The sequence below is a fragment of the Agrilus planipennis genome, unplaced genomic scaffold (assembly GCF_000699045.2).
Source record: "Agrilus planipennis isolate EAB-ADULT unplaced genomic scaffold, Apla_2.0 scaffold243, whole genome shotgun sequence".
In the NCBI taxonomy this organism is placed as follows: Eukaryota; Metazoa; Arthropoda; class Insecta; order Coleoptera; family Buprestidae; genus Agrilus; species Agrilus planipennis.
In genome coordinates, this window is record NW_020438952.1 from 323,866 (window position 1) to 346,929 (window position 23,064).

The 23,064-nt window shown below is 36.3% G+C and overlaps 2 protein-coding genes across 12 annotated transcripts in view; both read left to right on the forward strand.

Moving 5' to 3' along the window:
• The window catches only part of LOC108740638 (TBC1 domain family member 4), a 97,571-nt gene that overhangs the window by 49,073 nt on the left and 25,434 nt on the right, over nt 1-23,064 (forward strand). For 4 of the 11 annotated variants that reach the window (XR_001938381.1, XM_025974859.1, XM_025974858.1 and 1 more), the window contains exon 2: nt 1,826-2,020. The exons of 1 other annotated variant lie outside the window; for it this stretch is intronic. Coding sequence is in view for 4 of the 10 variants with exons in the window: in XM_025974859.1 (XP_025830644.1) it covers nt 1,826-2,020 (195 nt within the window). In the remaining 6 variants the exon portion in view is untranslated. Of the gene's footprint in view, nt 1-1,205; nt 1,288-1,825; nt 2,021-9,971; nt 10,224-20,417; nt 20,929-23,064 lie in introns of those variants that run through there. 6 more of the 11 variants (XM_025974862.1, XM_025974865.1, XM_025974863.1 and 3 more) reach the window with 4 other exon arrangements.
• On the forward strand, nt 5,546-7,483 carry LOC112904577 (fasciclin-1-like). Its single transcript, XM_025974870.1, has one exon. The coding sequence runs from the start codon at nt 5,964-5,966 to the stop codon at nt 7,413-7,415; it is 1,452 nt and encodes a 483-aa protein (XP_025830655.1). The 5' UTR covers nt 5,546-5,963; the 3' UTR covers nt 7,416-7,483.

The following is a 23,064-nucleotide window of genomic DNA, read 5'->3' on the forward strand; positions in this document are numbered from 1 at the left end:
ACGTCACACACCGAATAATTATCGTATGCTCGTAAATTTAATCATTATTTCAAGACGAACTATATAGGAATTATTTTGACAAAACAAAGGAAGTAATACAATTCACAGATATTTACGGTAAACATGATCATCGACGACCCAAAAGACGTAATTTTTTTTATCCTTAGGGAACAATATTTTTGCTGGACAAAATGATATCATATAACCTTTCTTGTACCCCTGACAATGTGTGTACAAAAAATGTTATATGATCGGTTGAGTAATTAAGAAGGGAAATGGTGGCAAACAAACAAACAAATAAAATTACAAGTGTATATAAAGTGTTAATTATTTTGGTACTTAGTAATAGATTGAGTGCTGTTTTTGCGATTGTATTTTGGTTTTAGTTGACAATTAATTCATACGAAATGGTTTTCTAACACGATAATTAGTTATAATAAAACCGCTAGGTGTGAATTGCGATTTCGATTTTATTAGATCGCATTAGCACGCCATAGGCAATCTCGATAAATCACCCACCAGTAAAAAGTAAGTTGATAAAATTATCTATCGGATCTCCTGCTAATTGAAAATTGGAGGCCCCCTTCAGCCTCCTTTCAGGATTCATGGAAATGGGTGGGTGGTGGTGGTTCGGGTGAGAAAGATGAGACGGACGAAATGAAGACAGAAGAGAATGAAAGATTATCTGTGGAATATGACTGTCCCAATATTTGCCTAAGTGATTCAACAAGAGCACAGAAAAATTTGGACCTAGGCAGACGGACCCGAAATCGAACCGGCGTTCGAGGGAAGATCTTCAAAAGTCACCCAGCCGTCCGTACGACTGGGTAGTGTCGGATTCCCGAGGAAGAAGTCCTCGGACCTACCGACTAAAACCCCTCTACTTCAGGCCATTCTAGGACCAATTAAGGTCCTCTTCAGCCGACCAGCGTCCTCCCGAATGCTAAGCAATGGTCTAACCTCGGAGTCCTGTCGCTCAGTAGTTAGGCACTTGAAAATACAGGTACAATAAATAAAGCAATAAACGAAACATTTGGCGCCATCTACTATTGAGAAGCCGAATAATTGCGGACAGAACGGGATCTTCCATTGCCTCTGGAGATGATTCTTGCTTATGCTATTAAAAATTCCTCCAGAAAAATGAGCTCATATGATAAATCATTATCAAAATCAAGAGAAAGATGTTGTAATAGCAAACGAATCCACAGAAAAAAGAATCACCAAAATTGGGCTTGTAGCTTCTCAATGGATTTCTCGTACCAAATTTGACACCAAATTTTTAAGTAGGTAGGTACCTTTTAGAAAAATTGTCTTATGAGGGGATTACTCTTCGCCAATGATGAAGTACGTAGGTCAAGGTGTTTTGAACCAAACATTAAGTAACAAGAGTTTCATGGAATTTGAAGGGAAATCTAAATGTTCTCAAATTGACTTCATTCGTTGTTATGAGATAAAAGCAATAGAATCTAGATTTTACGACAACCTTAACTTCAGCCCTGCGTCTGATTTCTCTTAATCCCTTCCTAATTACTCTTTTGATTATACCTACCATTCATTGATATCCATGTATAATCACTGAAATTAGTGTCACTGCGTGCTCACTTACTGTAATATGTACCTACTCTGACAAGTTCCAGAAAAAATTAAATAAAAAACAAAATAAATAAAATTAATTACTAATATTCTATTATTTCAATAGTTCAGTAGTTTTCTGGATTAAGATTAACGATAACATATATAGAATACAGATAAACAAAAATGTTATAAAAACTGTACCTATAGTAGTATGGATAAAAGTTATTAATTTTGTTTGTTTTTTTTGCAGATAAGTGTTGGGGTAGAGGATGGTTATTTGCAGGCATATAACAGTGATTTCGAAGTCCAATTTTCGCACTCGATCTCAATGATCTACCGATTCTCCCAAGCTGACGTCGATCCTTGCACTTTTCTGTATCTCTACAGGGACGACATTGACCAGCTCTTGTTTTGTTACCTTTTTCAGGCCCTTAAACAATCTGACGTAAGTGGACCATTTTTCTGCGATTTACTAATATAATCATACGGTTACAAAATTAGTTATGACTTACGTTCTCCTTACTTAACATGATAAAGGACATCATGGAGGTTACAGGCATTTTCCCATTTTTTAAATACTGGAGTTTTGCTACACTAATAGTGGTGTTTGCATTATATCACCAACTGCGAAGATGTATGAGTATGATTAAAATTTTTTTGTTTGTAGTGATTGAGATATAGTTTTTCTATCTTTATGTTATAGTTTGTTCAGTTCAGCAACAAATGATTCTTCTATATGCTTCCTTATTTGCCTTTGTTATTCGTTTTAATAGGAAAAAAAGACACTGATGCTAAAATAGTTTAATGTTTACTGTGAAAGAAGAGAGTCAAGAGAGGGTTGCAAATAATTTCATTGATCTAAAATTAAGATCAGTCATTTTATATCAAAATATTTACAACCCATTTTGTTTCCGGTATTTTACACATTGTACGATAATTAGAAAAAGAAATGGAATCCATAGTTTCTCTAGCTTTGGTTTCATCTAATAAGTGAAGTTTTTCGAATCGTTTTCTAAAAATTTTGGATTATATGCATTTATTAGGACACTACAATATCTTGTAGTTTCCAGTTTTACACAGCTGGCGTATATCAATTCGATATTGTTTTGCGGCCCGTTTTGTCGAAAATTCATGGAATTTCGTAGTTCCTCACTAAAGGTACGATAAGCGGTTATTTAGCAGGTAGTGATATCAATTTGGAACTTCAAAATTCCATGGATTTTACACTGAACCCGGAAAACAATATCAATCCGATATTTTAGATTATCCATTTCCAAGGAATATAAAATGTTTTGGGCTTTCTTCAGTTAAAGAATTTGAAGGCATTCCATAGAATGTCCCTTTGTCCCATTTTAACCTTTTAATACCTTCAATGGCCAATGTGAGGAGATCTTCAAAAGACAGTGTTGATTCCCGAGGAAGGTGTCCCCGGACCTACCTACTAAAACCCCTGGACCTTAGGCTGTTGTAGGACCTATCGGTTCAGGTCTTCTTCAGCCGTTGGTTGTACCTCAAACGTGGCCCTACTTATCCTACAATGGGACTTTGGCCGTGAAAGCCTACGTTTTTAGGAATATCTTTAAACATGTATTATTTAGATTCAATTAAAAATATATATATAGGTAAATATAAATGCTACCACAATTTATGAGAAATAAATTTGTTTAAATAAAATTACATTTTTTTTATAATAATAACGCCGCTATGCATACATATCACGCGTACATGTTGTGCCAATCATGCGTCGGTGAAGTGATCGGTAGGTATTAAGTTGAATTGGCTGAAGCATGGAGGCATTTGGCAAAAGTTCAAGAAATGATTGGTTGATTTATCTAACCGACTGAACACAAACCAATCTCCAATCTACCTGTAACTGCAAATTCAAAATTTCAGTAAATAGGTAATGTTGTTATAGACATACTAGGTCTTAAACAAAACGACAGTAGGAAACCCTGGATAACAAATGGGATTTTAGGATTAATAGGAGAAAGGCGAAAATACAAAAAACACGAGAGACGAAGAAGGACAAAATTGTTATAAGGCTATAAAGTGGGAAATAATTAGGAAGTGTAGGACAGCTAAGGAACAGTGGTTTGATAGGATATGTAAAGAAGTAGAAGAAAAGATTGAAGTATGTTAAACCGATGAGACGTATAATATAATTAAAAGGAATTTTAGAGGTGTACGTTACAGTAGTAATAATATAAGAAACGAGGCAGGGGTCATTTTGATAGAAAATGAGGAAAAGGCAGATAAGTGAAATGGATATTTAGAGAACCTATTTGCAGATGATATAAGAGTATTAGCATCAAGCAAGGAGGAGTTAGAGATAGCTTTAAATAAAATGGTAGCGGTAATGACAAAACAATATTGTACGAAAATATATATAAGTAAAACAAAAATACTGGTATGCAAGGGAAGAAAAAGTAGGGAAAGAGCGAATATAAAGATAAGAGACGAATGATTAAAAGAAGTGGCCGATTTTAGGTATCTGGGAATTCAGATAAGTCAGGACGGAAGTAGTAGTAGAGATATGAAGCAGAGGATAGCGCAGGGTCGAGTTGCCTTCAATAAAAAGAAGTCGCTTCTCTGCTACGGAACGGTTAATTTAGAAATTCGAAAAAGATTGTTTGTTTGGAGCACGGCGCTGTATGGGTGTGAAACATGGACAGTGGACGCGGCGGAAAAGAAAAGGTTAGAAGCGTTTGAAATGTGGTGTTACAGGCGAATGATGAGGATACCGTGCATAGAGAATGTTAGAAATGAAGAAGTATTAGAAAGAGTGAGAGAACAGAGGACTCTATGGAAGTCAACAAGAAAAAGGCGAGATAGGTTGGTAGGACACCTTCTCAGGCATGAAGGTCTAGTCAGAGACACGTTAGAGGCAGAAACGGAAGTTAGGAGGGGTAGAGGTAGTTTTAGGTAAATGCGAAGTTTAACTCAGGATAGAAAGGAATGGAGGTGCGTGTCCACTTGCGTGCAAACTTCGATGGTTTGCCATTTGCTACCAAAAGTATGAAATGTGTTAAAAATTCGAAAAGTTTGAACGTGTGGCCTCAGGATTGATTTCGGAAAGTTAATCTGCCCATAATGTTATTTTGTTTATTAAATTAATTTGTTTTAAATTTTGAGATTGGACTTCAATCTCTATACAACTATATTTTTTACTTTCATTTCAAATGATTAGTAGCATCTTGAGCTTGAGCCTTTTAGGCAGAACAAAAGAAAATATGATATGGATATTAGTTATGCATATTGCACATCGCGCTGTTCTGTAGTATTCTGCTTCTGTTTCATTTTCAAAACAACATTTAAGAGCGAACAATTACACGAAATTGTCAAAGCACAATGAACCTTTAAATATTATTTGTAGCAAAAGCAATTCTTGAAATAATTCTTTGTAATTTCCACTGCTATCTTTCGTCTTATCTGTAACTAAGATACATGTCTTATTACAATAGGTATAGTAGGAACGATCAATATTGGCAAAGCTCGCAATGAATTACAGGTCTGACGAAGGAAGCTCGCGAGCGGTCGCGCAGGTACTTGCCCATTTATGACCTATTTGGGTAAGTCACTTGGAACCGATACACAAATAAGCTTTCAGTAGGCGTAAATTATAGTACTAATACAGATAGGACAGTAGCGTACTAGAAAATAATGTAAAAACATGACTTATCAAAAAGAAAAAATTAACCTATTGCTTTTGTTTTATAGTTAGTTTTCACATTCACTGTCATCATGGGAATCTCTATCACTGTCACCAACATCAACAATTAGTTCTTCTGTTTGTCTGTCTATTATTTGCTCACTGATCCCTATTTTTAAATATTTAATCTACGCCCCTGATAGGAATACTGAAGAATGAGGGCTGCAATCTTTATACCTAAAACTGCCTACTTTTGCCACCGCGCATCCACGCCATTTTAAAATTTGCGCCAGCTTCCAGCGTCCGACCTGTACCTGCGAAGAAGGAAAAACACTAAATACCAATAATTACAGTATAGTATATTTACTAAAGATATTTTATACAATATGGGCAAACTATTTGCAAGAACTAGCTCTTAACTATGCCAAAGTTAACTTTTTGTATCAATTCGATTAAAAAGGATTTCTCAAATTACTCCAGTAACATTTGGTAAATGATAGATGCATGCATATAAAATAAATAACTGTCCAATAAACGAACTAATTCCAGTATATTTGAATGCTAGCCGTTGCGCCAGAAACGCATTTTTAGATTCCACTTGGCCCCGAAATTTTTGGCTTAATGGAAACCACTTGACTTACATAAACAAACAGGCGTTCAGGAATAGAAACATTTCGATAACTAATTTCAGTTCCTTCCGATTAATGTTCAGTTTGTGATGCGTTTCTAACGCTGCATAATGAAACGTGTATCGTTTTACGTACTTTCAGTTATAATTCTCGTAATCTCTTCGCCAGTTTCGGGAAGACGTCTTACCGTAACTTCTAAGATTGGTCAAGACCCTGACCTCTCACACTTCTACTGCACGATAGAGAAAAACGTGATAATCACTTCGTATTTGGCTTACTCTGAAGTGACAGTTTTTGCACCTGTGAATTCAGCATTCGCCAATCGTACCACCGCTGACGATTCCGACGATGTTCTTTTCTATCATTTCGGTTGGCACTCGAAGAACGTTGGAGAACTCAATTCCGAATTTGTGTACACCATCTCCGACAAACATCCGCCGCTTTGGATTACCAACCAGGAGAGAGCTGTTTTCGTAAACAACGCAAAAATTGTTATGGGGAAGTCGAATTATATGGCTACAGCCCGAAATGGGGCCACTCAAGTGTTACACGTCGTGGATGACGTTTTGGATCCTGTGGTGAGAGGCACCTCCTTGCTTTCGAAACCACCTAAAGCTAGCGATTTTTTTGAAAAAAACGTTCTATGGAATATTGGACCTCACAAAGTTGATCTGTTTTGGGAGAAAGTGGTTCTTCTCCGGAAGGAGTCTTTGTATAGAGTCGATCGATCTGGAACATTTTTTGTTCCTGTAGATGACGGATTTACAGAACATCGTTTACAAATGTTGGACGCGGACGTGATAGATGCCCACATTATTCCGAATTATGTTTTCTTCACTCGTCCCACGCCCAAAAACTTCCCCTTTGAAACCCTTGCCGATGGTAAAATGCTTTTCGTCTTAATCTATTTCATGGAGCAAGGTGGAAAGATTTTCGTCAAAGCAAATACTGTTGTTGGAAATTCAAAGCATCCCATTGGAGAAATGATCGTAGAGGTGGTCAAGCCGAACATCCCCGTTAGGAATGGAGTTGTACATTTGATTAAACGCCCTTTGGTGGTTTCTGACAAAAGATTGTCCTTCTTCCCTTATCTCCCGGTCATTCATAAACTCACTAGCGATCCGTTCCTTGACATTTCGTTCACGCTATTTGAAAAAACGAGGCTTCTCCAGTACTTGGACGTCGACCAGCAAGATCAGAAGTTTACCCTTTTTGTACCCAGAGATCGTGCTTGGAGGGGGTTGATCACGTCCTCAACTGATCTGTCCGGAAACCTGTTTCATAAAATGAAAAATGTAATGGGAAGGCACATCGTGGTGTCTAATCTGGAATATTCGATGGAGAGATTGAAAAGCCTTTCTCAGTCCGAAAATAGGACTGACATTGACCTGATGAGCATGTCCGGAGATGAAATAATTAGCATTCGTAAAGAAAGGAACAATTACTACATCATTAGAGGTGAAATAAATATTAAAGTGTATAGGGCAGATTACGAGTGCACCAATGGTATTATACACATCATCGATCATCCATTTATTGACCTTAACGAAGAGCTTATTTAATACCACATTAATAATAATGTTAAAATTAAGAAATTATATTAATCCAATAAAGAGTTTTGGGTAATTCATTGCTTAAGTGTTAAATTTAGGANATGGCATGTTAGTGGTTACATCAGACTCTAAACAACCTGTCTAGAGATGATTTAAAGAAAACCATGGCATGTTAGTGGTTACATCAGACTCTAAACAACCTGTCTAGAGATTATTTAAAGAAAACAATGGCATGTTAGTGGTTACATCAGACTCTAAACAACCTGTCTAGAGATGATTTAAAGAAAACCATGGCATGTTAGTGGTTACATCAGACTCTAAACAACCTGTCTAGAGATTATTTAAAGAAAACAATGGCATGTTAGTGGTTACATCAGACTCTAAACAACCTGTCTAGAGATGATTTAAAGAAAACCATGGCATGTTAGTGGTTACATCAGACTCTAAACAACCTGTCTAGAGATTATTTAAAGAAAACAATGGCATGTTAGTGGTTACATCAGACTCTAAACAACCTGTCTAGAGATGATTTAAAGAAAACCATGGCATGTTAGTGGTTACATCAGACTCTAAACAACCTGTCTAGAGATTATTTAAAGAAAACAATGGCATGTTAGTGGTTACATCAGACTCTAAACAACCTGTCTAGAGATGATTTAAAGAAAACCATGGCATGTTAGTGGTTACATCAGACTCTAAACAACCTGTCTAGAGATTATTTAAAGAAAACAATGGCATGTTAGTGGTTACATCAGACTCTAAACAACCTGTCTAGAGATGATTTAAAGAAAACCATGGCATGTTAGTGGTTACATCAGACTCTAAACAACCTGTCTAGAGATGATTTAAAAGTCGTGTAGCATCCTACTGTATATACTCATGTATATAGGTTTTATATCAAAAAAGTTGATACTGTAAAACCTATAAATTTTTAGGTACTACCTTATTGGTATCCTCAATTTCAATAGGTAATATTAGTATTATCCAGAGATGTAATTTATTTGAAATACTTGCATTTAAAATGCAAAGACAAATTAAAAAATACCTATTTTAACTTGCATTTAAATTCTTTTTTAAATGAATGATGAAAATGTAAAATACATTTTTACCTTTAAAAGTTTTGCTAGTGTCACCGATCAAACATTATATAAAATGACGAATGAATGTTGCTCACGTTGGCCATTGAAGTATTAGAAGCTTAAAAAGGGGACAAAGAGACATTCCATGAATGCCTTTTAATTCGTTAACTAAAGAGAGCCCAAAAGAATCTAAACTTCTTGGAAATGGATAATCTAGAATATCGGATCGATATTGTTTTCCGGGTTCAATGTCATGGTCCATGGAATTTTGAAGTTCCAAATTGATATCAGCCCCTGTCAAATCAAGAAGGAACTACGAAATTCTATGAATTACGACAAAACAGCCCGCAAAACAATACCGAATTGATATACGCCAAAACTGAAAACTACAAGTTACTGTAGTGTGCTAATAAATGCCTATAATCCAAAATTCTTAGAAAACGATTCGAAAAACTTCACTTATTAGATGAACCCAAAGCTAAAGAAACTATGGATTCTATTTCTTTCTCTTATTACAATGTGTAAAAGATCGGGGTTGTAAATATTTTGATACAAAATGATTGATGTTGATTTTACATCAATAAAAGTATTTGCAACCCTTTTTGGCTCTGACCTTTCACGCTAAACAAACTATTTTGGCATCAGTGTCTTTTTTCCAATTAAAACGTGTGACAAAGGTAAATAAGGAAGCACATACAAGAATTATTTGCTGCTGAACTGAAGAAACTATAACATAAAGATAGAAAAACTATATCTCAATCACTTCAAACAGAAAAATATTAATCATACTCAATCTTCGCAGCTGGTGATATAATGCAAACACCACTATTTTAAACGNTCAATCTTCGCAGCTGGTGATGTAATGCAAACACCACACTATTAGTCTAGAAAAACTTATTATTATTATATTTAAAAAATGAGAAATGCCTACAAGGTTCTTCTAAAAAATATTTTATACTTAAGTTAATGTAGAAAATTAAATAGGTACTACAAAAAAGTATTTTGAAAATACGTATTTTGCATTTAGCATTTAAAATTCAAAACGGAAATCTATTTTCTATTTTATATTTGAAATGAGAAATCCAAAAGCTATTTGCATTTTGTATTTAAATACTTTTAAAAAGCCATTTTACATCTGTGTATATCCCTGGTTGTATGGCGAAGCACATGGTGAACAGTCAACAGTTTTTGAAATGTGGCGCGGCCCATGAGATTTTAAGATACCTCTACATACTAATGGATACGTACTATTTAAATTCACTACACATACATGTACATTTTACATTTACATATATGTACACATGTTTTTTGCGTATGTACATAAATGTATATGTGTGTGTTGTGTTTTCGTTATGAGTTTATGGTCACCTGTAAATCGTGCAAATCGCACACTGTTTGTTCCGCTTATGACTGTTTTGAAAGGTAAACGAACAGCAAGATGTAAATAAGCGTCTGTTGTAAATTTCAATTTTATTTTGCTTGCCAGTTATTTTTGGCGTTTTAATGCGAACTGTGCTCTTTCTCCTTAAAATTTGATGATGCGAACACGTAGCGAGTAAAAAACTAGCTGAATTAGGTAAATACAGACAAAATTCCGGTGATTGGAGAGTGCAGAGTGACCGAAAATTTTGTGTGTGCGCTCGATGTTCTAATTACGAATCGAGTGTAATATTTACAGTGCATGAGTTATGGAAACTTCGTTGGAATATCGCCTGACGCGTTTGTATCTTCGTTTGAAGTGAGCAAACATTGTCTTGACCTTGGTCTTGCAGTTTTGTCTTTAGTTGCCTTGATCTTCTATATTAACGAAACGAAGATCAAAACCAAGAGTTGGTAGTGTTTGTATCACCAAGTCCAAAACTGAACGAACAAAACCAAGACCAGAAGCAGAGTAGCATGATTTTCGCAAAATTCTTACCTAAATTCTATTATAGTTACAAAATAGAAAGAAATAACTCAATAAAACTTTTATGTAAGTCAACACAAATAATAATTAGGAAGTTTAGAGCAGCTAAGGAACGGTGGATTGATATGAGGTGAAAAGAAATAGAAAACAAGTTTGAAGTAGATAAAACGGATGAGGCTTATAATATAATCAAAAGGAATTTTAGAGATGTAAGGTATAGTACTAATAATATAAGAAACAAGGTAGGGGTATTTTTGATAGAAAATGAGGAAAAGGCAGACAGGTGGAAAGAATACTCAGAGAACCTATACGCAGGCCATGAGTTAGGAGATCTATTAAAGAAAGAAGCTGGCGTGGAGATAGGTGAGCATTAAAAATCTAAAAGAATAATAAGGCACCAAGAAAAAGTACAGTCAGATAAGTCAGGACGGAAGGAGTAGTAAGGATACAAAGCAGATGATAGCGCAGGGTCAAGTTGCCTTTAATAAAAAGAAGTCATTGCTATGCTCGCGAAATTTTAAAAAAGATTGTTAAAATTGTATGTTTGGATTGCGCCACTGTACGGTTGCGAAACGTGGACGGCGGGCGCGACGAAAAAAAAAGGTTAGAAGCGTTCGAAATGTGGTGTTACCGGCGAATGATGAGGATACCGTGGATAGAGAAGGTTCAAAATGGAGAGGTATCAGAAAGAATATTTACGAAACGGGGATAGTTCCAGAGGATTATAAACGGAACGTAGTAGTAACATTACCTAAGAAAAGGGGCGCGGATAGGTGCGAGAAATTTCGAACAATTAGCTTAACTTCCCATGCGTCAAAAATCTTAACTAGAATTGTACAGAGGAGGATGGAAAAAAGGGCGGAAGAACTATTAGGGGAAGATCAATTTGGGTTTAGAAGAAATAGAGGAACGCGGGAGGGTAGCAATAGAGAAAACGATAGAAAAAGGAAAGAGTGCGTACATAGGATTTGTAGATTTAGAGAAAGCTTTTGACAATGTTAAATGGGACAAGATGTTAAATATACTTAAAAATGTAGGGATGAATTACAAAGATAGAATTGTGGTACTTAGTTTGTATAAAGAGCAACAGGCAGTTATAGAGCTGGGGATGCAACGTAGAGAAGTAAATATTGGGAAGGGAGTCAGGCAGGGATGCACACTGTCACCGCTACTTTTTAATCTATACATCGAAGACGCCATCAACATCATTAAAGACAGTACAACTGTAGGGATAGATGTGCAAGGGCAAAAGATTAGTATGCTTAGATTTGCAGATGATATAGCAGTATTAGCATCTAGCAAGGAGGACCTAGAGATAGCTTTAAATAAAATGGAAGCGGTACTGACAGATCAGTACTGTATGAAAATAAATAAAAGTAAAACTAAAATACTGATATGCAAGGGAAGAAAAAGTAGGGAAAGAGCGAATATAAAGATAGGAGACGAAAAATTAGAAGAAGTGGCTGATTTTAGATACCTAGGAAGTCAGATAAGTCAGGATGGAAGGAGTAGTAGGGATATAAAGCAGAGGATAGCGCAGGGTCGTGTCGCCTTTAATAAAAAGAAGTCTCTTCTATGAGACCTATAAGACCTTGGGATAAAACGGCTCCTAGTCCTACGTTTGATGCGTCACACGTTACAATAAAGGGTTTATTAAAGTCTGGATATGAGAATTGAAAACGTTAGAAGCGTTCGAAATGTGGTGTTACAGGCGAATGATGAGGATACCGTGGATAGAGAAGGTTAAAACTGAAGAGGTATTAGAAAGAGTAAGAGAACGGAGGAAATCAACAAGAAAAAGGCGAGATAGGTTAAGTAGGAGACCTTCTCAGGCATGAAGGTCTAGTCAGAGACATATTAGAGACAGAAACAGGAGTTAGGAGGGGTAGAGGTAGACATTACTGTTCGCAAATAGTTAAGGATGTGGGTTGCTCTAGCTTTGGAACCGAGCGGCATGGCCTAGAGGTTTAGACCATTGCTTAGTATTCGGAAGGACGCCGGTTCGATTCCGGGTCCGTCTGCCTTGATCCAAGTTTTTCTATGGTTTCCTTGGATCACTTAGGCAAATGCTGAGGCAGTAATATTCCACAGATAATCTTTCATTCTTTTTTGTCTTCATTTCGTCCGTCTCATCTTTCTCATCCGAACCACCACCCACCCATTCCCACGATTCCTGAAAGCAGACTGAAGAGGGCCTTCCGCCCTACCTTCCAGCGTAGTCCGGAGGGACTGCCCGCCCACCGGCATTACTGACTGGTGGGAATGAAACACCCAAAGACTTTTTTCTAGCTTTGGGGAAATGCGAAGATTAGCGCAGGATAGAAAAAAGTAGAGGTGCGTGTCCAACCAACCTTAAAACTGACGACCTTATGATGATGATGATGATGACAGAATTAGTGGGTTACTAATAATTCGTTTTATATTATTAAAAGCTTTTATAAATTCTGATGTATGGGAATTTTTGGAATTTTTCTTTTAGCTTTTCAAAAAAAAAATTGTGCATATACGTATAAGTACATAAAAATATTTAAAGCTGTTCACATTTACAAAAGATATTGAAGAAAGTGCAGTGATCTTTATATCACCCTGTACGCACGTAATGTTTGTAGTTCTGTCACATTCAGCTTGCTACATTTAGTTAAACTATGTCGGCTATTAATTCTTATTTAAATAGGTTTTTTATCAGTTATCAGTGAAAACAATTACCTGCAATTTAATGACTTACTTAGGTACCTTTGTTGCATTTTATAATTGTAGAATTTTTACACTATTTGTAAACAAATTGAATGCATTTCCTCAAAAGGTGGCAATAAATGTCGATAAATCGTTTGTTGCAAATTCATATTCTCAGGAAACGGCGTCGGGTTCATACTTTTATCGGCTGATTAAATTTAACAATGGATTCAAACGTGGCTTAAAGAATCGGCAGGGTTTGGTGACGTTTAACGTAAGACGGAATTTCATATAAAATGTGGTCTTGAACTTCCAAAACATTTGGAAATAATAGGAATAGAAAATGCTATTAGGCTCGTGTATATGGGATCTACAAGGGGGCATTCTTAAGTTCACGGAATTGGGGCAATATACTCACCTGCTACCCTTTTACATTTTTCGGAAACTGATGCATCTTTCACTTTTTGGTCGCTTGAAAATTTCTTCCCACGAAGACTTTCTTTCAAGTTTGCGAATAGGTAATAATCACTGGGAGCTAGGTCAGGACTGTAGGGTGAGTGAGCCAAATTTTCGCAGTCCACCTTCTGCAGGACAGTCATCGCAATACGGCTCTTGTCATCAGGCACATTGTCTTGCTGAAGGAGGACACCTTTGGTCAATTTTCCTCTTCTATTTTCTTTGACTGTTTCCTTTAATCGCTATAGGAATGAAGCATAGTATTCTCAAGTTATGGAGACACCTATATATTTATAATGGATCAACAGGATCCCTTCTGAGTCCCAAAAGACTGCCCCTATGATTTCCCCACTCGACTGTGACACCTTAAACTTCTTGGGCGGTTCTTTGTGCCACTGCATGGAGTCCTGTTTGAAGTCAGGTTCATAATGATCGTCCACAGTAACAATTCGAATCAATACTCTATCTTTATCTTCACTATATAGGTCCAAAAACGCGCGAGAACACTCCATACGTTGTTGTTTTTGTGGCGGAGTGAGTATTCTCGATACTCATCTTGCTGACTTTAGTCATGTCAAGATGATAAGGAAGAATTTTAAAAATGGTTGTGTCTGATACCCCTACCATTTCTGCGAGCTGTTTGTTCTTCAGTCGGGCATTATCTAGTATTACTTTTTCGACTTTTTGAATGATTTCCGGAGTGCTCACCTCGATTGGCTGACCTGGCCGTTGGTCGTCTTCAAGTGAGTTTCTGCCTCCTTGCTTAAAGAGGGTATGCCACTTACAAACCATGGTTTTAACTGACCAAGAGTCCCCGTAAACGGATGACATCCCTTCATGTACGGTTTGAACTAATTTTCTTTGCTTTGTAAAGAACTTTATAATAGCATGGTAATCGATTTTCTCCATATTTCACAATTTGTTCCCGATTGACCTGTTTCGTCGACGATAGTTGAAAGCCTATTGACCTAATTATAATAAAACTTGGTATTTATACTAATAACTAGCGACCCGCCCCAGCTTTGCACAGATGCAATGCTGATACTAAATATGTATATTTTTGTTTTGTTTAGATTATTATCGAGAAGGTGAAATCTTCAAAAGATACCCCCTGAATATACTAAATATACTACAGAATGTCTTTAAATACAACACACAGTTTTTTTGTCATTAGACAATACAAACCGGCCTCCCGGCCGGTACCGCCGCAACCGCTAACTCCCTGCATTTTAAATCTGTAATATCTTGGAAAATATTCATTTAAATTAGATGCTGTAAAGGGCCATATTGTTGTATATTAAATGCACAATGTACTTAAGGTACTTAATTGGATAAGAATTAATACTGTATTGCCTACAATCGCTTCGTAAATAAGTCATTATTTCTCATAAAAATTTACGGATAAAAATGGTTATTGTGGGTTATCCCTAAGAGATAGACATATGCCATCGCGGAATTTTTTGTAGACCCTTTTAAGATGTACAATATTGTAGTACATTATTTTGATCTATCTCGTAGGGTTCAGCCAGCGTCTGCAATGTAAGCGCAAAAAATGTGTTTATTTACGACATCACATTAGAAACTTCTAAAATTATTAGTGTTTCCCTACCATATTATGCACGTATTATACATATAAACCTTCCTTTTGAATCACTCTATCTTTTAAAAAAAACTGCATCGAAATCCGTTGCGTAGTTTTAATGATTTAAGGATACATAAGCACAGACAGCGGGAAAGCGACTTTGTTTTATACTATTTAGTGAAGAGTTGCTTAATTCGTAATGACCCGAGTAAAGACCCTCACTAATAACCTACCTACCCATTCCTCGAACTTAAAAACGCACCCTCGTGTCACATAAAAAATAAAATTGTCGAGCAACAGATCTGACTGTTGATTGGAATTGACGGCCCATGATGGCTAGGCCCTTTTTTCCACCAAGTCACAAGTAAATGTAAATCAAAAACATAAAAGGATAAATATTCGATGATTGAATAATATCGATGTGTTGCGTCTAATAACGCTGCGACCTTGACTCGCTTCCATTTTGTTACATCGTCGGTTTAGATAATGGTAACCCCTAAAAAAGGACATTTTCTTACCAATATGTCGTATCTACATATGAATGCCCGAATTGCGGCCTTTCATATCAAAATTTGTGTAAATTTAAAAATTACATTTATTATAGAAAAACTATGCATTTAGTGTCGCATGAAGGCTACTTTGGACATTATTTGTCTTTGTGGTGAAATAAAATTATGTATCTATTGACATGAAATTAGCAAGTCTCTTTTTAAGTGGACCATTTTGTGGAATAACTTTTCATTACTATATTTTCATTGCACTGCTTAATAAACCAATTTGTAAGTCTTTACTTTAGAATATCTCCCCTGTATCTGCATGTGTAACTTTACTATTATCAACTCCAACATTTCTTGAACGGTTGGCTGATACAAATAAATTGTTTACATTTACGTAACATTATGCAGAAAGAAGGTTCCGCTTTTTTCATATTACATAACAATATATGCTCGTTTTATCGTAAAATGTCATGCTGATAATAGTTTCTAATAAGTATGACAAAAAAGAGAACACGCCATGGTAGTAAATAAAGGTACAAGAAACTTGCGGAGCATATTTTATTATTCAATGCGAAAATAAAAATACAAGGGTGCAATAACGGTGTAAATTTCGAATGAAAGAATGCCTTGGGTGTGGTTCTATACTGAAGTCATCTTCACCATCGAAACGTTGTCACCAAATAATGAGTGAAAGTTTTCAATATCCCTGCATTAGGTTAACTACTGTTCGATTCAAGAAGTTAGAGATATGCCCCTTTCCTGTATTAGGATGCGCCGTAGCATAATTCAAAATTCAATCATATTCGTCTGCGGAGCTCATTTCTCCACCGATCATCGAGCGAGAACTAGACAAAAGTGTACAGTACCATTTGCAAAATTATTTAAACTGCCTCGTTAAAATGTAAGAAAATGCTTTATTTAGAAGCATATTTAGCCAAAAATAATAACAAGTGAATTAACTTAACGCTCTACACACCTATAAAACTTTTGCTTTGTTTTCTATTGTTAATTTATATACATTTTTGTTTTAAGAAATTTCTAAACATTTTCGTCTAATACTGTACGGTTCTAGCGGATCTCCTAAGACCGCCTATCGAGAGCTCTGCTCGTTCAAGCTTGTTCCAACTATTTCTGTCTTGCTCACGCCTAATGTGTATTCTTTCTATCTTCGCACAGATTTCTTCAAGGTCACAATTCTAACAAATCGAAATAGACTGTACATCATCATCATGAGGTCCTCAGTTCGAAGACTGGTTAGATATGCATTTTCACTTGTTCTTACATTCAGTCAATCTTCGCATTTCTTGAAAACTAGAGCAACATCTTTGAAGTTGATTTTGTCTTTGACTGCTGTCGTCTGAAGAAAATGGATTTCAGTATTCTGACCGTGTCTTAATGATGAAATCCCCATGATGGATCACGGTAAAGTCAAAAATGTTTGATGTTTCGTCTTCTATCAGAAGAGACATTTTCCGGAATTTCACGTTGTCGATGCAGGATCTCCAACGGTTTTGCTAAACTCTTCATCAACAGTTTTGGGGATTTCATTAATAAGACGCGGTTAGGTTCCAGAAATCCAGCATCTTCTCCTACGTTTTTAACTGTTTGAGATCAATAGTTCAATCCAGGTCTAACTGGCTCTTTTGACTTCTGTCTCTGCTTATAATATGTCCCTAAATAATTTTAATGCCTGTGAAGGTGTTCTATCAACCTATGAACTTGACTCGTCTACGTCTTCTTGATTTCCCTGTTCTGTCTCATATCTCTTAATTTCAGGCTTTTCTATCGATGGTTAGGTTAAGTTCATCATCGTCATAAGGTCCTCAGTTTGAAGACTGGTTAGACATGCATTTTCACTTGTTCTTATTTTGACTCAATCTTCGCATTTCTTGAAAACTAGAGCAACTTATATCTTTGAAATTGAGGCATTCACGGTTGTGGTCTGAAGAAACTGGATTTCCGTATTCTGACTGCGTCTTATTGAAGAAATCCCCATGACGAATCATAGTGACGTCAAAAACGTTTGACCTTTCGTCTTCTATCAGAAGAGACATTTTCCGGAATTTCACTTTGTCGATGCGGGATCTTAAACGCTTAGGTTAGGTTCCGGAAATCCAGTTTCTTCATCTTACATTTGATTCAATTCAGGTCTACCTTTGGCTCTCTTAACTTTTGTCTTAGGTTCTAATATGTCTCTTAATAGCTTTAATGCTTGAGAAGGTGTTCTATCAACCTGACTCGCCTACGTGTTGTTGATTTCCCTACTCTGCCTCGTATCTCCTCATTCAAACCTCTTCTATCGACGGCTAGGTTAAGTTAGGTGATATGGCCAAATACGAAATAAACTATGTTGGAAATTATTTTTATTCATTTCGTGACTTAGGTACAATGTGTTGTTTTGATTTATTTACCCAGTTACCACTCTAAAGACGTAAATCTATGAATGACCTAAATAATATCGCAATAAAATCAATGTAATGGAAGCAGAACTAACAAAAAGAGAAGATTAAATTAAACTAACAGACAGATGGACCTTGTTCTAATTTCTGTGTTGGTTGTATATTTGTTATGTATCGACAATGTGACGAACACTTTGTTTTTGTTTCGTTAAGCCATCACTTGATGATTTGTGGTTTACATTGCCTTACTTTAGGGTTTGGGACGCAGTTCACTCTAACTTATGTAGGAATAAAGGAATCACATCATCTGGTTTTGTTAACCTAGATCTTTGAAATTTTGCTGACGTGTGTATAGGGATATTAAGCAGGGGATAGCACAGGGACGGGTCACCTTCAATAAAAAAAAGTTACTTCTATGCTCACGAACAGTTATTTTAGAATTTCAAAAAAAGTTGCTAAAGGTGTATGTTTGGAGCGCGGCGATGTACGGGTGCGAAACACGGACGGTGGGCAAGAAAATATTAGAAGCGTTCAAAATATGGTGTTACAGGAGAATGATGAGGATACCGTGGATAGAGAAGGTTGGAAATGTAGAGGTAGTAGTTCCAGAGGACTTTATGGAAGTTAATTAGAAATAGGCGAGATAGGTTGGTAAGACGTCTTCTCAGGCATGAAGGTCTAGTCAGAGACATATCAGAGGCGAAAACGGGAATTAGGAGGGCTAGAGGTAGGCCTAGATTAGATTACCGTTCGCAAATAATTAAGGATATCGTTTGTTCTAGATTATCTCAGGATAGGAAAGAGTGGAGGTATGTATCCAACTAGTCTTAGGACTGACGACCTTATGATGATGATGTGTGTAAGTCAGACGGTTCACTTAACATTAATTCTCTATGACGGACACTACAAGATGACAGATTATTTTATTTGTTTTATTTCTTCAATTCTGTTGTTGTACATTGTTTTACTGTTTTTTAACTCAAAATCGTAATGGTGCTCCATATAACACACAGTATGGAAAACTAAAGAAAATATGACGTACCTATATATTTGTAAAGCGGTGGTAAAGAGTTTTGCAGATAGATGGTCAAAAAGGACTACTGGAGACCAAAGATCATTGCTAGAGAAACTTAACTTTCAACATGGGAAATCCGAATCTGGAGTGGGCCAAGTTGAAAATATTATTATAATTATAGGGTTGTTCGGAAAGTCATTTCGTTTTTTTTTTGTGGAAATGAAAATAATTTATATACATTTTTGTTTTAAGAAATTTCTAAACATTTTCGTCTAATACTGTACGGTTCTAGCCGATCTCCTAAGACCGCCCATCGAGAGCTCTGCTCGTTCAAGCTTGTTCCAACTGTTTCTGTCTTGCTCACGCCTAATGTGTTTTCTTTCTATCTTCGCGCAGATGTCTTCACGGTCACAATGAAATAGACAGTAAGTAATTTTTGAAGAAACACAAAATTGGCGATACAGACCTCGTATGTGACAGTATACAGATTTGCCTTCTCTGACTAAAACATGAAAATGGTACAGCAGTGCCTTCTTCGTGACGATTTACCAAACTTGTGTATCCACCCTGGTATATCTCTACATCGTGAGTTATCTAACCTCATGGATATTGAAAATCAGAGACTTCTTCTAATTTTTCGTCTGCTATTTTTATATTGACTCTTTCCCTTCGTTTACTTAACGTTTCTCTCCAAATTTCATCTACCAAAAGGGGAGGAAAATGCAAACAATTTGCAGCGATGAATTTAGTATGTAAATTACGAGGTGATGGCAGTTCTCTTTCGTATATATATGCAGTATACACACACTATAGCTCGTGAGCACGATAATTGTTTACACACAAGCTTCAGTTGATGATGTGTACAGTTATCATCTCTCGGAAATATATCCTCTCTTATTCGGGTATCCTTTCAAAGGCATTGCGATTTTTATACCGATTATTGCAACTATTATTCGCTAGAGATAGACGTACTTCTAATGAAAATATAATTAAACAACTACAGACAGAGCAGTAAACGCCATCTTTGAAGAGATAACGTTAATTGTGGATTCAATAATATTCAACATAGCCTTTTTTAATTAATGATATCGACTTATTAATTTGAAACTTTGTTAGACATTATTAAGCTCACAGTTGCTATGTTATCGGTAACTCTCTACAGATGGTGTTTATTAACGTTATGTAATAATTTGCTATTCTCTGTTAACCAGAAGCAGCTTATGGTAGGTNTCTCCATATTTAAAAGGGCACCAACCAAAAACTACTGCGTAGAATTAATTGGAATTTTTCACACACAAGCCTTGCTATATGAGCTCTCAAAGCATATAAAAATTATACGGCTTAAATGTGAAGTTGGGTGCAAAAGAATACAATTAAATCCTCTGTCGGGAAAAGACGAAATGACTTTCCGAACAACCCTATAGTTTATGTTACTCAGTGGAGGCAGTTTTTAACATCAGATACTAAAGGTTTGCTTACATATTTCTTCAATGACTTCTATTAAGCGATAACGTTTGTCATCATCGAATTGAGTGAAGATCAAAAATATACACGCGGAATGGTTTGTAACAGTTGGTTATTGGGTGGCCAACATATTTTCTTTTAGATTTTGGCCGCGTTTGAAATGTTTATAATTAGATACTCTCTCTGTTTCGTTTCGAACCGTTGTTGTCGTAGCACGTACCAATGACTAGTTCAAAAACGACCTCTCGTGAGTACATGATACGTCCTCGCTGTTAATGTGCGCGTATGTAGTTCGTCTTTTTTTTTTTGAATAAAGAGGAAAAAGTGAATTCACGGAAAATCGAGAAATTCGTCGTGACCTGTGATAGTTATATTGTTGTTAAAGAGCGCTTATTACGTTCTTACACACATATTTTGAAACTCGTTATTTTTCTATTGGAGTACCAAGTAGGTACGTGTTTTGGTGATTGTCATTTATTTGTTTGTTTGTTTTATATTGTCTGAAAAAATGTTTAAGTTAGTTGTTTCGTATCATTTTAACTTCATTTTTGTCATCATACTCACTTTTCTTACTTACTTAACTTACTTAATAGTTAGGTAAAGGTGGGACGCTCTTTGACGTAAAACAGTACAGAATAGATACCATGCAGGCTTATGTAAAGTTTTCAGTAGGTACGCGATAATGTAAATGATAAAGCGTTGTATGTAAAAAAGTAATTTTTAACTCATTATGCTAACGACAAGTACATCTATAAAAAGAATAGTAAAACAGTTGCTTACTTTTATTATTATTATTNTCGAAATGAAGACAGAAGAGAATGAAAGATTATTTGTGGTATATTACTGCCTCAGCATTTGCCTAAGTGATCCAAGGAAACCACAGAAAAATTCGGACCAAGGCAGACGGACCCGGAATCGAACCGGCGTCCTCCCGAATGCCAAGCAATGGTTACATTTCATTCTCTTCTGCCTTCATTTCTTCTGTGTCATCTTTCCTTACTCACTCCAATCACCACCCATCCATTCCCATTGTTCCTAAATGGAGGCTGCAAAAGGCCTTCCGTCTTACCCTGCGGCGTGGTCCGAGACGACTGCCTATTCACCAGCGTTAGTAGCTGATGGGAATAAACCACCCAAATGTTTTTGCTTGTGTTTATATGACTCAATTTGACTTGACTCATAGTATGGTGGAAACAAGGACATAGCTACCTGGGTAGATTAAAGTCTTTACAATGAAAGTTCCGGCCTATGTATTGGCCCACCCTGAACGTTAACTTAACCCGATCATATTATCCAAGAGGCTTTAGTTAATCAAGACGCAGTATTTCTATTTACTGATGCAAAAGTACATATTATTTTAGGAAATTGAGAGTTTCTAGTCTGCTAAATTACTCGCCGAAGAAAATTCACTTCCTGGCCCATAAGTGATGAGGGAAGAATAGCATATGCAAAACAGGAGGAAATAGATACTTAAAAAAAAACTTTTTGTGTGTTTTCCTACCAGCAGCTAATACTGGTGGGCAGGCAGTCCTTCCGGACTACACCGGGAGGTAGAGCTGAAGGCCCTCTTCAGCCTCCTTTCAGGAATCGTGGGAATGGGTGGGTGGTGGTTCGGGTGAGAAAGATAAGACGGACGAAATGAAGACAGAAGAGAATGAAAGATTATCTGTGGAATATTATTGCCTCAGCATTTGCCTAAATGATCCAAGGAAACCACCGGAAAACCTGGACCAAGGCAGATGGACCCTGAATCGAACCGGAATCCTCCCGAATGCTAAGCAATGGTCTAAACCTTTAGGTCATATCGCTCGATGACTGAATTAAGTTGTGTGGGGTTATATACGTACAAGAGCTGCCTACCCTTGTCCCATGCAAAAAAGGAGGTTACCCTTCTTGGTAGAAACCAAACCACTGTAGTTTGCATTTACTATTCACAAAATCGACTTTTTTATATTTTGCGTTTGTACATATTTTAAGCGGAGCTGTCTTAAATAAATCGCATCTCTGATTTTAAACAATCGTAGATACGTAGACACATAAACGATTTGTTCAATTACTATATCCATGATAATTTGAACAGATTTAGTGTTAATTAAGTAGATTAAAATGGTCTGTAGGTGCTAATTTTCATTTTTATCGGTTCACACTGACGTACCTGTTTGGGTTAAATAGTACTGATTATTATCCGTGTACATTGGAATAAGTTGAATAAGTGTCATAAAATCCGTTTTTAGTGGCTTTTGTTTTATATCCAGTTGGAATTCTGTAAAAGCGATTGATTCAAGTTTTTTTTAAAGATACTACCGAATGAAAACATAAAAAAAGCGGTTTTATGTTGTAAGCAAGATCAATGTAACTAGGATGGTTGATAGTACATAATTCGAGAACTTATTGGCGATTAAAAAATTTAATCAACAGAAGTGAACGTTGCATAGACCTATACTGGATATTCAGGATATTTTCTTTAAATATTTAACTAAAAAACGCCTATTTTGACTAAACAGTTGCAAAGAGCGGGTCGGGTTTAAATGTCTCTATTCGAGTACAGTTGGGTGCCTATAGATGCATAAATTAAAAGATGGAAGGG